General features: G+C 42.1%; 1 protein-coding gene across 1 annotated transcript in view; it reads right to left on the bottom strand.

Annotated features, from left to right (window-relative positions):
- Window positions 1-13345, bottom strand: part of COG3 (component of oligomeric golgi complex 3) — a 33027-nt gene extending 19682 nt beyond the window's left edge. The window contains exons 1-12 of the mRNA XM_037376599.1: window positions 13136-13345; window positions 10187-10333; window positions 9589-9650; window positions 7715-7880; window positions 6901-6975; window positions 6689-6781; window positions 6246-6371; window positions 3962-4042; window positions 3716-3759; window positions 3382-3508; window positions 2804-2895; window positions 254-393 (exon numbers count right to left, since the gene is read on the bottom strand). Of these exons, the coding sequence (XP_037232496.1) occupies window positions 254-393; window positions 2804-2895; window positions 3382-3508; window positions 3716-3759; window positions 3962-4042; window positions 6246-6371; window positions 6689-6781; window positions 6901-6975; window positions 7715-7880; window positions 9589-9650; window positions 10187-10333; window positions 13136-13294 (1312 nt within the window). The 5' untranslated portion in view covers window positions 13295-13345. The remainder of the gene's footprint in view (window positions 1-253; window positions 394-2803; window positions 2896-3381; window positions 3509-3715; window positions 3760-3961; window positions 4043-6245; window positions 6372-6688; window positions 6782-6900; window positions 6976-7714; window positions 7881-9588; window positions 9651-10186; window positions 10334-13135) is intronic.
- Between the last annotated feature and the right edge of the window lie 1307 nt (window positions 13346-14652).

Below are 14652 nucleotides of genomic sequence, written 5' to 3' on the forward strand. Positions count from 1 at the left end.
GTAGAATCTAGAGAAAATAGGACTCCATAACATCAGTATATTAATTTAAATGAAGATATACACATACCCATAAATACAAACCTTTCTATTATAAATGAAAAAAACATAATTTATTTAAAAAATAACCTTACCTCATCTGTGACATGTTTAAGACACATTAGAAAAAATCTTGGAATTTTTTTGCCTATACAATTTAATAATTTTATCAGTTAAGATGACAGTTAAAAACAATCAAGTTCCATCTACGAATTACCATTGTTCTGTACATGGTCTTCAAGCATCTCATTTTTGAGAATCCCGCAGAGTTCGGAAAGTGTCTCTAAGTGAATGACATGGATGATCATTGGCCTCAGGACATCATACAGTGAAAGACATAACTTCTCCAAGAGTTCACTATAAGGAAAAAATAAAACAAAGCAAAGCACTTTCAGGACCCTGCAATACCAAAATAAAATTTTACCACAAATGCAAATTATTTTATGGCAAAAAATTTTAAGACCAGGGTGAGAAAACAATGCAGCACAGTATCATTGAAGACTTAAGAAAGGATTTAAGAAATGTTTATAACATGAACCCCTGGTTTCCTACAAAGCCTTTTAAAAGATGTAGGATACCAAATGCTTAGAATGGTGGTATGGTTTTTAATTAATTTTAAAATAACAACAACAAAAAAAACAACCAAGAAAACAACAACTCAGTCTGTCACAAAGGGAAGACACTGCATACTGGTTACCTGGCTTTTATGTAAAGAAACGCTCCTGCTGAGCTCAGAATCATACTCCCAGTTTCCCTTTGAGAAAAGGCTCTTCTGATTCCAAGTACTCAATAGCTTATTAGAATCAGACAGACACAGGAGAAGCCTGGTAACCTTTTCTGTAACAACTTCTGGCGCTGCAGGGCACACTTTCCAATCTAACACAGTATCAATGCAATATGAAACACCACCAGATACCCCACTGTATTTTTTCCTTCCTGTTCAAAGTGATGCATATCTTTGTTAAGACACTACCAGCATTCATTCCAGACATATCTGCCATTCATAGTGCTCCCTTCACTGATCACAGATTAGCCAATAAAGCTGTTGTCAGTAACTGAAAATTACAGTAACTCCCCAGTTAGACTTAGAAATAATAACACTAAGAACATGTATTTACAGCATGGTGCAGTTGTTGAGTTTATTGCACTATATATGTATTTTTTTTCTGATTCATGAAGAATATCTGACCATAGAACAACAGTTCCTTTCCAAGTGTGGACAAAAAATGCTCAGAGAAGAAACATTTTGAATCTGCCTCTTCTGTTGTATTCTATAGCTTTACAAGCAACTTGATAAAACAGTAACTCTCCATGTTAAAAGCAGAAACAAAGGAGAAACTTTCAACAGCCTTATTATTAAATACAACAGTCAACCTCAGATCTCTACTCTTGCCTAGATTTTTGGTAAACTCTTTTATCTGTACAGAGACACAGCTATTATGTCTTCAGAGACTCTCATCACTTCAGAAAAAAATGAGGCTATTCATCAAGTAACTAAGAAAAACCTAATAAAGTAGTTACTATACGAAACATTTTCCTCAAATTATTTTATTTAGATGCAGGCAAAAAAGGGAAAAAAGTTCTTATGAAAGAAGGTAACTACTTTCCATCAAGATTCAAAAATAATCAGAAGCCTATTCTCATTCTTGATGTGAAGGGCAACAGTGACAAAATTTCTGTCTGAACAACATCTCACACTGATTTCAATTAGGGATGTTTACTTCAGGATTTGGACTGAGATAGCAAAATTGGTTCTTACGCCAATTTAGTTAGGTCACATCAAATCCTAAGCATGTCCCACACAACACCTCAATTCCTCAGAAAGGAGAAAGACTGCTACTACTCTGGGACTATGGCTTATTTCTAGTGAGACTTCATGTATTTATAGTTTTCCTTTAGCTTTAGAGGATGGGGACAGTAGTGGGCAGTATTTTTTCCACGTCGCACTTATTCAACTCAAGCTGCACTTGATTTTACAATAATGCAACACTCAAAACCAGTGTCTCTGTTATATTAACAGGAATATACTTTATTTATGAACTTCATGGTGAGGGAACATGACCTGCCCAAATTTCAAAATAAAATATCGATATTAAAACATACCGGCAAATTGGAGATGGAGCATCATTACTCAGTTGCTCTAATATTACAGGTATGTCGTAAAAAACTTACAATACTTTTATAACGCAATTACCATGTGAAGACAACAACCTGTCCCTCTTCTAGATCTAGGTAGAGCAGATACAGATACCGTTCTTGTCAGGTGTCCAATACCTTGCCTTCCATTCAGCCCACATACAGGCACATGCAAGTATTTCTTGACAGTAAGGGCAGTTCACTAACACTAAATCCTTGATGAAAAATGGGTGGAGTTCATCAGCTTAATTTTACACTGAAGTAAATGAAAAGCGCTTCTGCAAATGACTGCAAATCATTGGCATACAGGCAGTACAAAAACAGCTGGGAGCTCTAGCACTGTAAACTTCTGCAGCTATTTCCAAAGCAACTGTGTGTCTTTCTCTTTCAGGCCATCTACAGAGCATTTACATCACTCAGATTATTTACGGAGAACATAAACTATGAGCTTTGTGTGAAGAAAAAAGAAAACAAACATCAAATTCTGACACAAAATTATTAAGGTTTTTCTTCTTGTTGGTTCTTACCAAACCGCTTAAATACAATCCTATTTGCCATATAACATTGTCTGCTATATTAAAGCATAGTAAATAAAACGTGCAGTAAAACAAAACCAGCATGTACCACCTACTCCAGTTTTGGTGTTGGTTTTGTGAAGAACTCATTGTAAAGCTGATGTTCATCCTGGCATACATGGACCATAAAGGCACAACCACTTCGTACCTGTATTCACAGAAATACAAATACCTTATTATTAAATTATTTTCGCTGCATTAATACCACAGGATGTACTACAGACATTATTATATATTATACCATTATACACTGTATTATTATTAGTACTACAGCTGTGATTAAATTGAAGTTTTTTGAAACTCAGTATTATTGGGATCAAGTATGAAAAGATGTTACTAATCAAATAAAAGCTCATTGTGCATCTTCTGTCCCTTTTAATTTCTGAATAAATTTAAGTAACCACATTTTATGCTTTTGCAAATATCTCCTTGTGAGGTCTGTAGCAGAGCAGAGTTTTTACAGAACAACTTTCCACAAAATATGAATTACTTGAAAATACTAGTAAAATTTTAATGATTCAAAACCACAACAGTGACAATTCTGCATGTAAATTACTGAAGTAAGTAAGTACAGTTTACCTGGGGGAAGGAGGATTAAAACGTAACAAAAAACCCACAACACATGACTACCTACCAGAGCACAATGATCTCTGTTGTTCTGACTGGTTAATTCTGTAACAGTGCTAGCGATACTTGGACCAAGCAAAAGCTCCCTCTGATCAAGGTAACACTGATGGATTTCATTGAGAACTTGTTGATACCTAGCCAAGAAATTAAAACAGTAACTACACCCTTAAGCTCATTTTCTAGTAAACACAAAATTAATTCTCATACCCTCTTTTAGGTCTACATAATTTCAATTTTAAAAACTTTCTTTTAAACAAGTAATGTGTTAAAGAGTATTTAAACAAAAATAAGGATTTTCAAAACTTAAAGTTTTTGAAAATAAATTATGTAAACATACTCACTCTGGCATTTTTTCAGATCTTTGCTCTACTTGTTCAATAAGAGTCTACTCAAAAAAAGAAAAGAGCATTACCAGCAAATTATTTTTTTTAATAATTGGAAAACAGTTTGCAGTATATTTCCATGGATACAATATGCAATCTTTGGACATTCACACTTGCACAATATGCAATCCTTGCATTTATACTACCAATAAATTCAAACACCATATTCACAGCTTCCTGTTTAACAGTTACCAGCCTACTTACTCTGACTTTGGGAGCAGCTGCTCTGAATTTTACATAAAACAGTGTGAAGGCATTGTCAGAATTTGGCACAGCTGAAGGATCCTGAAAGAAGAGATAAGTAATTAATTAAAAAGGAAAATACTATATTTGGCTTTAGTATTTAATGGATGACATAATTAGGCTCTAAAACTGGGTATTGGTTCTTTATGCTTATATTGCTAGCGGAACAGCTCTTTGCCACTTTCCAGCGAGAAAGGCATGCTTATTTCAGAACTTGGATAAAGCCAGATGGAAGAACAAAACCCAAAACAAAAGTTTTAACCAACAGCTTCTATAGCAAAAGTAACACTTTCAATATTTATGGAATTCTCCATTAAAAGCAAAAATTTTCCCAGGACATAGTAGTACTGATTGTTGCTCCTTAATCTGTAGTACTAAAGTGGAGCAAAATTTGCCTTTTACCTTCCAGTCCCAGGGCAGAGAAGCTAAATTTCAGCTTGCATTTAAGCTTCAACTGGAAGGTCAAGTGTTGACACAGTTCCCCAGCTTAGCTGGGCAGACAGCTTGAACTTAAGACAAATTCTAGCACTAAGGAAGCAGAGCAGAGACCCAGTTTAGCCACCAGGCTTTCTTCCCCTTACCCCTGCTGATGACAAAAAAAGCAGATGGCTTTCCTTTGAAACATGGTGGGGACAGGAAAACTCTTCCACCTTCCCCATCCTCCTACTTTCATTCTTGCAAGCAACTTGATCATCCTTCTACACAGATCAAAATCCCCAACACTTGCATGTGAGCAGTAACAAAGGACATCTAGATCTCATCAGTCCCTTTCCAGCCATAACAAGACCTTTTGTTGTGTTGCAGTAGGAAATCTCAGTGCTTGATAACAACTAAGACCAGTACTGCACTTCTAGCAGAAGCAGGTATCAGCTGTTTCAGAGAAATATGCAAAACATTCACAAAAACCCCATGTAGGTGGGGAGGAGGTCATCTGACTCCTAAAAGAGGTCTCCTTCCTGACTTTAAAACTGTTAAACAGCAATTCAAATCCAGAAATAAGGTTTCATTTCTCTCTGCAGATACACTTATTATCAGAGATGTTCAGTTCTGCTTGAATTCAGCTCAGTCATGGCAATCCACTGGCATCAAACCATGTTACAATAACGTTTTAAAAATAAAAACTACTTTTGTACCAAACATGAAAAACTATCAATGCCACTTAACCAAGATCTTCACTCCAGGAGTATTCTTTAGAAAGTTTCCATGAATATTGTCTAAAATCCCCTTCTTTTAGGTCTGTCAGTTCTCAGCTCTAGCATCTTTCAATTTCACTGGTTATCCCTCATGACAAGAAGTTTGCCTGTAACCAGACTGAGCACAAGGCAAACAACAATTAAATGGAGAAAGGAGGACATTGGGTGGAAAGAGACATTCCCCTCTCTTTTCTCCTTTGCCAAAATACTCCAGCACAAGACTACTAACGTTTTAATAAGACCGAAAAACCTCCCTATTCACCTTCATGCCTCAATCCTACTGTAGTGAGTGGGAGGAAAGCACCTAACTCTTCCCTTGTGACTCTCCAACATCAGTGTCAACATTTTAAAACCAGCCAAAAGATACTGCCAAAACTAGCAAGAGCCTGTCACAGTTATTCTCTGCAGCTACACAAAGCACCGCATGCTTATCAAAAAGAAATATTTAGATGATCAAGAGCACCTAAAAATACTGGAATATAATACTGAAAGAGTCATGTCATGAACTCAAGAGTTGTGCTTTAACAGTTTTCATCCTACGACACCCAGAGCCTGTACACTTTCTCAAGTATTCCCTGCAACCTCTCTGTCTCTAACAATCCATTTCCAACACAGACCCCCGCAGTACCTGTACTTCTCTTGTGCACCCTCACCATTTGGCAACAGAGATAGCAGCGTGCACTGCAGCTGACTCGGAGATACAAGGCACAAATTAGTTCAGGAAAACATGCTGTCTGCCCAGCTGGTTGTTGCCTCTCTAACAGTTGTTTATCCACCCCTGGCCTTCACTGAGGTTACTGTTCACCTACTTCACCTTCTTCAATTTCCAGGATTTTTTAATTATTACTATTTTTAAATCTTTTGGATCACTAGGTCTCTGTCAGATTCAGCTGAAACTTAGCCAATCTACACAAACACTGTGGTACAGGACTGATGTATTTTCACAGAAAACTGCTGATGGCTCCCACCCTCAAAAAAATAGAAGAAAACTGTATAGTGTTACAACAGACATTACAGTACAGCTCAAGTTACCACTTACGGATTCACCTTACCCTTTTCATTAACTGGCTTGTGAGGTTCTGTAGGGTATTCACAGTGTATGTCTTGATAAGGTGCATAGCTTTAGAAAGGCATTGTTTAAACTTAATCAAATATACAGGATAGTCTTTAAAATTTGGCTGAAAGAAATTAAAGAATCCATTTTAAATACAAACAATAAGAGAGTTGAAAATTTATCAAAACTTAAAATACTCTTTTTACTAGCTAGAAATACTATTTTGTATAAACTGAAAGCAGTCTTTTATAAAATGTAAGCAGAATATTAAGTATATTCATTAAAAAATTCTTAGGTTTTATAAACAGTCATTTTTTGCTTTCTTACTGTATTTAGCAGAGGGAACATTTCATAAGGGAAAAAAAATCACCACACACATGGTATGAATACAGAGTTTTGAAACTATTGAGATTTAACCAAAACCAAGACAGTATTACTTACATGCGATGAAATATATGCAATACAATCATCAAGCTTAGCCAGCATGGGAATGAATCCTTCACTGTTCACAGACAGCGTAGGGGAATTCAATTTCTTTGGAAAACAAGACAAAGATCATTGTAAGGAATCCAAGTAACTTAGTGTTGGTGACCAAGTTCAAAAGATCAGTACACTTTCATTTTTAAGACTATTAACAGTGACATAATACTTACGGTGTTGATGTTTTCCAGCTCATTAAAATAAGAAAGTTTCTGCTGGATGTTTTCAGCCAGGTCAACAAGTTCTGACTATTAAAAAAAAAATAAAAGAAAATCAGCAACCTAGCAAGTAGTATAAATATATATAAAATTATTTAGCCTCCCTTTCAGCTCTCAGCACACACCACTGTTAACTAGCTCTAAATAACTTGCAACTAAGTACAACAAAAGATGCAGACCACAACAGTGCTCTCTTGCTCTCTCTTACCAGAGAAAGACACATTACTCTCAATAGTGTATTTAAAAGCATATTCCTACGTGTTTGTCAGCATTCCACAGATGATGTTGCATACAAACAGCAATGCTGTCATTGGTATTACAGAGAATGGTAGAAATCCTGTATTTCAGGATTGGAGCCACTCTCCCTTATCCAGTCATGCTAAAAAGACATGTTCGTTACATCACTGTCGGAGCAGCTAATGAGAAAGAAAGTATTGGGAAATAAGCTCATAACTTTTGTACAAAAATCTTTCTTCTTGCTATAGCCAGCTCAAAATACTTTTGTAAGTGACATGAATTATTAACCTCAAAAAAGTTTGCATTTGTCAGGCATCAATTACAAAAGCTCCCCTCAGCTAGCCATCCTTCTTGCTTAAACTGTATATCAACACATACTGAACATTTTACTGCACAGAGCCTAACACCCTAGCTGCAGGTGAAACACACCAAACGCAAGGTCCAAAGCAAATGGAGGGATTGTCGCCACAGCCCACTAGTTTTGACTTATGGTACCTTAGAAGTTTCCAGTAATCCTCCCATCAAAGATTACCTGCTCTTTCAAAAGTTGTTCACAGGCCTCATGCAGCGTTCCTGTCTTTGTGGATACAAAAAGATACTGTTTTTGCAGTGACTCCAGGTGCTGAAGGGCACTATTCACATCGTTCAAGATAGCATCACATTGCTCCTGAAAGCCAGACAAGTAATCCCTCATCTCTCTAGAAAAAGAGAATCAACAGATAACAGAAGTAAAATTTCACTTTCTGTATTTGCGAATCCAGCTGCCTGAAGGGACACTACCACTACCTTTCCCTCTCTAGGAATAGAAGACCACTCGCATCAAGCAAGAGTGCACAACAAGCAGATGTTTTGTGACCTGCAGAAATAACAGAGCTATAGGGTTTGGAATAGCCACTGCAGTAACTCCATTTCCCTGACATTCCTCATAGCAAACGTACCCAGAAAGTAGCAACATGCACCACAGCTAGTCTAGAGCACATGGATACTGTCTAAACAGTGCAAACATCATGACTACTGCAGGCTACTGCTAGCAGGCAAATTCTACCTGCCTTGCTTCCAACAGGGTGTTAATTTGGGTCTCCTCTTCCATACACTTTTCCATTTAGAAATTACTTTTACCCTCCTAAGTGAGCTGAAATTACCCAAAGGATTCACAACTGACTATGAGGATTGAAAGAGGCTTAAACGAAATAGATGCAGTATCTAATGTCACCAAGTTTGTCTAAGGCTCAATGCAGATATAAACTCTAAATGATCACTAAATATAAGTCAAGCATTCAACTTGACCAAAACATAATTTAAAATTAGTTACTCTTGGATGTCACCAAAAACTTCTGAGCTCTACTTTATCACATAGAAAGCATGTAAAATACAAAGCAAGTAAAATCCCAATTTTCCATAGTAATTTGCAACCCTTTAGTGCACAACAGGCAAAGAACTTCCTTATTCTCCTCCTGCTCCTCTGGTCTCCTGCAAGACCCTATTGGCCATCCTACAAACCATTCTGCATCCATGGCACACTTAGGTATCTGTGCGCACTATTATGAACGTGTCAACTGACAAAGTGCAAGCTTGCTACCCTTTTTAGGTTGTTAATGATCTGATCATGGGCTTAGTATACGCCTAAACCTCTAATTTTAAGAAATGTCACGTCCTCAAATGTCAGAGCAAGAGATGAAGAGACAGATCAAAGAAAAGCAGAGAAAATCAGAAGAGGAGAATACAGCAGCATCTCTTTGTGACCAGGCGCAAGTTTGTAAAGTCTCAAACCACAAGCCAGTTTCCATAAAAGCCGCCAGCAGATTTGGCTAAGCCATTCAGCTGTACTTCAGACTCTTGAGAGGTAACTGCAAAAGTCAGTGGGAAGGGGTTCTTCCAAGCCCGACTGAAAAGTCAGTTAGACAAAAATAGATGAGAACACCCAGTCTCAAAACTGGAGTTGAGCAAAGTGCCAAGGAATGCAGGGAATGCAGATACAGAATCATGGCCATAGTCACTGGTGGACTGAATGGTGAAAGCAGAAATGACCACCAGCCACACCTGCTTACAGAGTCTCACCCACAGAAGGTGCCATTCCAATAGCAGCGGCAGTTGAAAAGGTGTATGAAAGCTCTTAAACTGCCTTTGTCTACAGCCCTATCTGCAAGTCAAAACTAATTTCAATTTGTCTTAATATACCAGGCAGTTAAGAAGGAAATCTGCAACCCTTTTAACTGCTCTGCCACAAGGGCAATAGCCTTCAGGATGCGAGTGGGGCATACTGCCTTGGAAAGCTTCAGCTGTTCCTACACATTCACCTATTCCCTGCCAGATGAATCCAAATGCAAGCTAACACTATATGGATAAGATAAAGTCCTTCAAGGCTGAAATTGCTTACAGTGAAAGGAACTGAGGAAGAACACGTACCTATACTTGGCACCTTCATCTTGATCCATCTGTGTTTGTACCTGAGCAAACCAGGAGAAGAACTAGAAGAGATTTTATGGTGTGAACAATACAGATATCACATGCAATCAATTAAAAAAAATAAATCAGATCTATGAAATGAAGATGAGCCTTTTTAAAAAACAGAGCTGTTTCAGAACCTAATTATTAACCAAGGAAACATCATTGTAGGTCCCTTCCAACCAAAATAACTCTATTCTATTCCTCCACTAAATCAAAATGGGAAAGACTGAATTTCATCCCTTTTTATTTGCACAAGAACAAGGCTGTCACATTAGAACGGGGCGAGGGGGCACAACATTATTCTATATTATGAGCAACACCATCTTACTGAAGGGGTGCCTCACGCTCACATAGGACTCCAATCAAAATCAGAAAAGTATCTGTCACTGAACAGCTAGGACTTCCAAAGATCTCCCCACCCCCTCAAGTTTCTTCATGCATCTTGAAAATGGACAAAAAAAATTAACAAATCCACCAAAAGCTAGGCAAGAGACACAGGAACTCACAGAATTCTCTGAAGGTTACTGCAACTTGGAGGTTTTTCGGCACCACTTACCTGCTGTGCTGTTTCAATCCTTTCATCTTCCATTCCCAGTATGGCAAATCCTTTCAAAAGGACATCCTCTGTGGATTCTGGCACCGCAGCAGTCAGACTAACAGTAAGCGACTGGGATGTTAGGCTGCACAAATCTTCAATTGGAAGCTGCTCACAAAAACCCACAAACTTTAGTTAGAGAACTTACTAAGAATTAGTATATTCTGCTCAACTACAGTAACACAATCCAAAGCATCAACCTGAAAAAATTACAGGCATCTACTTCTGAAGCAACAAATGGAATGGACATTTTATCTATCAATATGATAATACACCAACAACTACCATATCTATATATTCAGGAATACCTACAAATTTTATTTTCTTTTTTTAAGTCAGAAAACACTACACTGCATTTTATGTAAGTGCATACTCATGTCAGAAGAGAAACTAAACGTACATGCACCTGACATACTGATGCGTTATACTTTAATTTCCAATTTAACTGGTTTTATACACAGAGAAATGCACTAGAAAAGTATCTGAGAACATAAGAATTCAGAACATACACAGAAGCAAAAATAAATGTCATCACTGTCTACACGACATGGCAACACCACTGTACAGGAATTGTCAGATTTTTTTGCCAGATAATCAGAGAAAACTCAAGACTGCCAGAATTTATGCAGGAGATAGTGTTTCATATTCTTTCAAATGCTTTTTGAAGAAGTCAAGCTAAAAAGAAAAGCTTTTTTAGAAGACAAGGAATAGCTCTGTTGAATGGAAATTATCACACACAATCATTTTTTTAAACAAAAAAAAAAGGTGTGCTGTTTTGGCTGGGAGAGAGTTAATTTTCTTCATAGTAGCTGGTACAGGGCTATGTTTTGGATTTGTGCTGGTAACAGTGTTGCTATTTCAGGGATGGTCTAGTTACTGCTGATCAGTGGTTACAGAGCGGAGGCCTTTGCTGCCTCTCACCCACCCCAGCACGAGCAGGCTGGGGGGGGGGCACAAGGTGTTGGCAGGGGGACACAGCCGGGACAGCTGACCCCACTGACCCAAGGGATATTCCATACCATATAACACCATGCTCAGCAGTAAAAGCTGGGGGAAGGACATTTGGAGTCATAACATTTGTCTTCCCAAGTAACTCTTGCGCATGATGAAGCCCTGCTGTCCTGGGGATGGCGGAACACCTCCTGCCCATGGGAAGTGGTGAATGAATCCTTTGGTTTGCTTTACTTGCATATGTGGCTTCTGTTTTACTTACCAAACTCTCTTCATCTCAACCCACGAGTTTTCTCGCTTTTACCCTTCTGATTATCTCCCCCATTCCACTGGGATGGGGTGGGTGAGCAGCTGTGTGGTGCTTAGTTACCAGCTGTGGTTAAACCACAACACTATGGAAGAAAGTAACTTGAAAGAAATTGTATTCAGCTATGATTGGAAACTATTAATTAGATTATATGGAAGGAATTAATTCAAGAAAACAAGTATTGTTATATACTCTTATTTAACGTAATACCCTTTTTACTTCACTTGATAAGTAATGTTTTCTATTGATGAGAACATCAGTAACATAAAAACAGAAAGCAATACTTAAATACAAGTTGGTACAGCTCTACAAAATTACTCACTTTGTAAAATATTCATTGCCTGGTAATATTAGTCCAGCAAAGAAAGAACCATCAGGATTTCAGCTATTTGAGAAAAGACCGATTGCCCCATCTTGTTCAACTTCCACGTAGCTCTCCCCACTGCCCCCCAAAAACAGGCAGGACTCTTTTGAGACTACTACTGAGGAAAAGATGAGTCCATCAGAGCCTGTTTTTTCAGAACAGCTGGCATGCGACTGTCCCAATCCACTTCAGCAGGAGCCAGAAACAGCTGAAGTACTCAACGTTTTGGCATTCCCACTGTCCTAGCTGGCAAATACAGCACTGGCCTTGCTGCAAACCTGTTTTTGATCCTTAAGAACATCCTCCAACAGCAGCACATACTTCTACAATCGTTTTGAATGTCTGCCAATATTTACTTTAGTGTAGTTGCATACAGCTTACAGGAAACCAGGAAACATGAAATGAAACGGGTGCATTTCAGGAAGAAGTTGCTTTGCCCCCTCCCCTTTGGTATTTTGACCTTTCAGACACTTGCCAAGAGCCAACTTTGTTGATTTTATGGCACTATATATCTTGTGATATGAACCTGTTCAAATACAATAACCGCTCACAAGAAGTGCAGCTAAGGAATGCAAACATTTTGTTCCCCTTCCATTTGTAGGCAAAGGAGCACTCATCATTCACAATGACCACCTCGTCAGAGTCTTCTATTTTATAACTGAGAGGGAGACCACGTCTTAACAACAACTTATTAAGCTTTTTACCACTATTCCTGGCATTATACGGCTTGTTGAAGCATCTGTAAATTGCACCAGGAAACAACACTGGTGCCAGCAGCTATGCATTGATCAGGCTCAAGTCTGGAGGGCCAAACCCATATACCTGCAGGACTACAATCTCTCAATTTCAAGTGGCCAAACTCGGATGAACGGAGCGAGGTGGTAAGGCCAGGCAGGGAAAGCTCCCTAGATTTTAAGGGGGAAGCCGCTGCTGGCTACAAGCCCCCGGCAAGCCCGGGCAGGGGGGGCAGCGGGGGGGGGGCGGGGAGGGCAGCCGGGAGGGCTGAAGAGCGAGCCCTCCCGAGAGAGGCGAAAGGGGCGGCGGGCTGAGGAGCGGGCTGTGAGCGCAGCAGGGGCCGAGCTCGGCGCCGCGCCGGCCCGAAGCCTCGCCAGAAGGGACAACGCTGTCCAGCCCCGTAAAAACGGGGGGAGAGCGGCGGCCCGGCCCGGCCCGACCGGCCGGGGCCTGCGGGGCCGCCCCCCCGCCGCCTGGCGACGTGGCACCGCGGCGCCACCCCACCTCCGGCCCTCGGTCCCTCCCTCCGGCCCGGGCAGCGCCGCCACCTCACCTCGGGTGGCACCGGCAGGTTCTCGGCCGCCGCCTTCAGCTCCAGTACCGAGTCCGTCTGACGGTCACTGAGCGGTGCGGCGGGCTGCGGGCGGCGGTCCCACAGGCTCAGGCGGTCCCGGACCTCCCTGCCCGCCGGCTCGGGCGGCGGCTCCGCCATGCTGGCGGCGGGGCGAGCGGCGGCCGGGCCGGGCCGAGGCCGGGAGCGGGAGCGGGGCGGAACGCCGGGGAGCGCGGCGGCGCTTCCGGGGAGGCACGGCGCGCGCCGCGTCGCGTGGCAGCAGCGTCATCGGTGGGCGGAGAGGCGCGTCAGCGAGGGGCGGGGGAGGGCGGGCGGCGGCTGACAGAGAGGGCGCCCCCTGCCGGCGGGAGGAGCGCAGGCGGCTGCGGCGCCCCCGGGCAGAGCGAGCCCCGCGCCCGCACGCCTGCGGCCCTCCAGGGGACGCCGCCGAGCAGCCCGGAGAAAGGCCGGAGTCGGCAGCTGGGTCGTCCCCTGCGCTCCCCGGAGCCTTCCTTCCCGAGGCGGCGGAGCCCGCAGGACAGCCCTGCCGGTGGCACCTCCCTCCCCGGCCAGCCGGTCTGTCACACTCAGCCCTACCGGAACGCCCGCCTTAACGACCCAGGCGCCCCTTCGCTGCGGTGCTTTCGACCTCGGTTCATCGTAACGTGACAACTAGCGTCCGCTTGAGACAGGTAAGGGAAGCGCTGGGGCACCCGACGCCGCCGGAGCTGCCCCGGCCCCAGCGGGGGCCGCTGTGTCCCTCACGCTGCTCTGCCCCACGGCCACCTGTGGCACTTGCCCGGCGCCGAAGCAGGGAGCCGCCCCCCGCCCCTGCGTGCGAGCTCCGGTGACCGCCCCCAGGGCCAGGGCAGCACCGCCGGCGTGCAGAGGCCCGCCGAGGCAGGCCCAGGACCCTCCATTCCGGCCCCCCTCCTTACTGCCCCGCGTTGTCTGCAGCATCACCCGTTAACCAGAGCCGCCCTTTCCCTCATGCCTCCTCAGAACCCACTGCAGGATTCATTCTTTACTTTGGAAACACCCTTCATTATCTTTGGTTTGCTGTTAGTTTTTGTAAATTTTTACCTTTAAACTAAATCCCAAGGCATGTCTGAAATTAAAGAGCTTGAAAACAGCACAAGGTATTCACTGCAGCAGTCACCTTCAGCTGCAGCCCCCAACTCCCACTCACAGCTCTGCCCTTGGTGCTCAGCAGTCCACTTCAGCCCCTCTTGTACACCCACCCCCTTTCCAGCTTCCCCAGGGTACCCAGGCAGAGCACCCCCACCTCCTTACTCCAGACTGGCAGATCTCTCCTCCCCTCAGCACTGCACCCACCAGACTTGTGCTACCACATATGAACCCCAGAAATCCACTCAGGTTACACATTAATAAGCGTATTTCACTGCTACACAAAACTAAGCTGATTGACCTGTTGCAGACCAAGCAGCTTCCCTAAGAATGGGAAATAGTTTTGCAGTTTAAAATATGCCAAAGAACAGTGAAAACATGTTGTGTAT

The sequence above is a fragment of the Falco rusticolus genome, chromosome 2 (assembly GCF_015220075.1).
Source record: "Falco rusticolus isolate bFalRus1 chromosome 2, bFalRus1.pri, whole genome shotgun sequence".
Taxonomy (NCBI): Eukaryota; Metazoa; Chordata; class Aves; order Falconiformes; family Falconidae; genus Falco; species Falco rusticolus.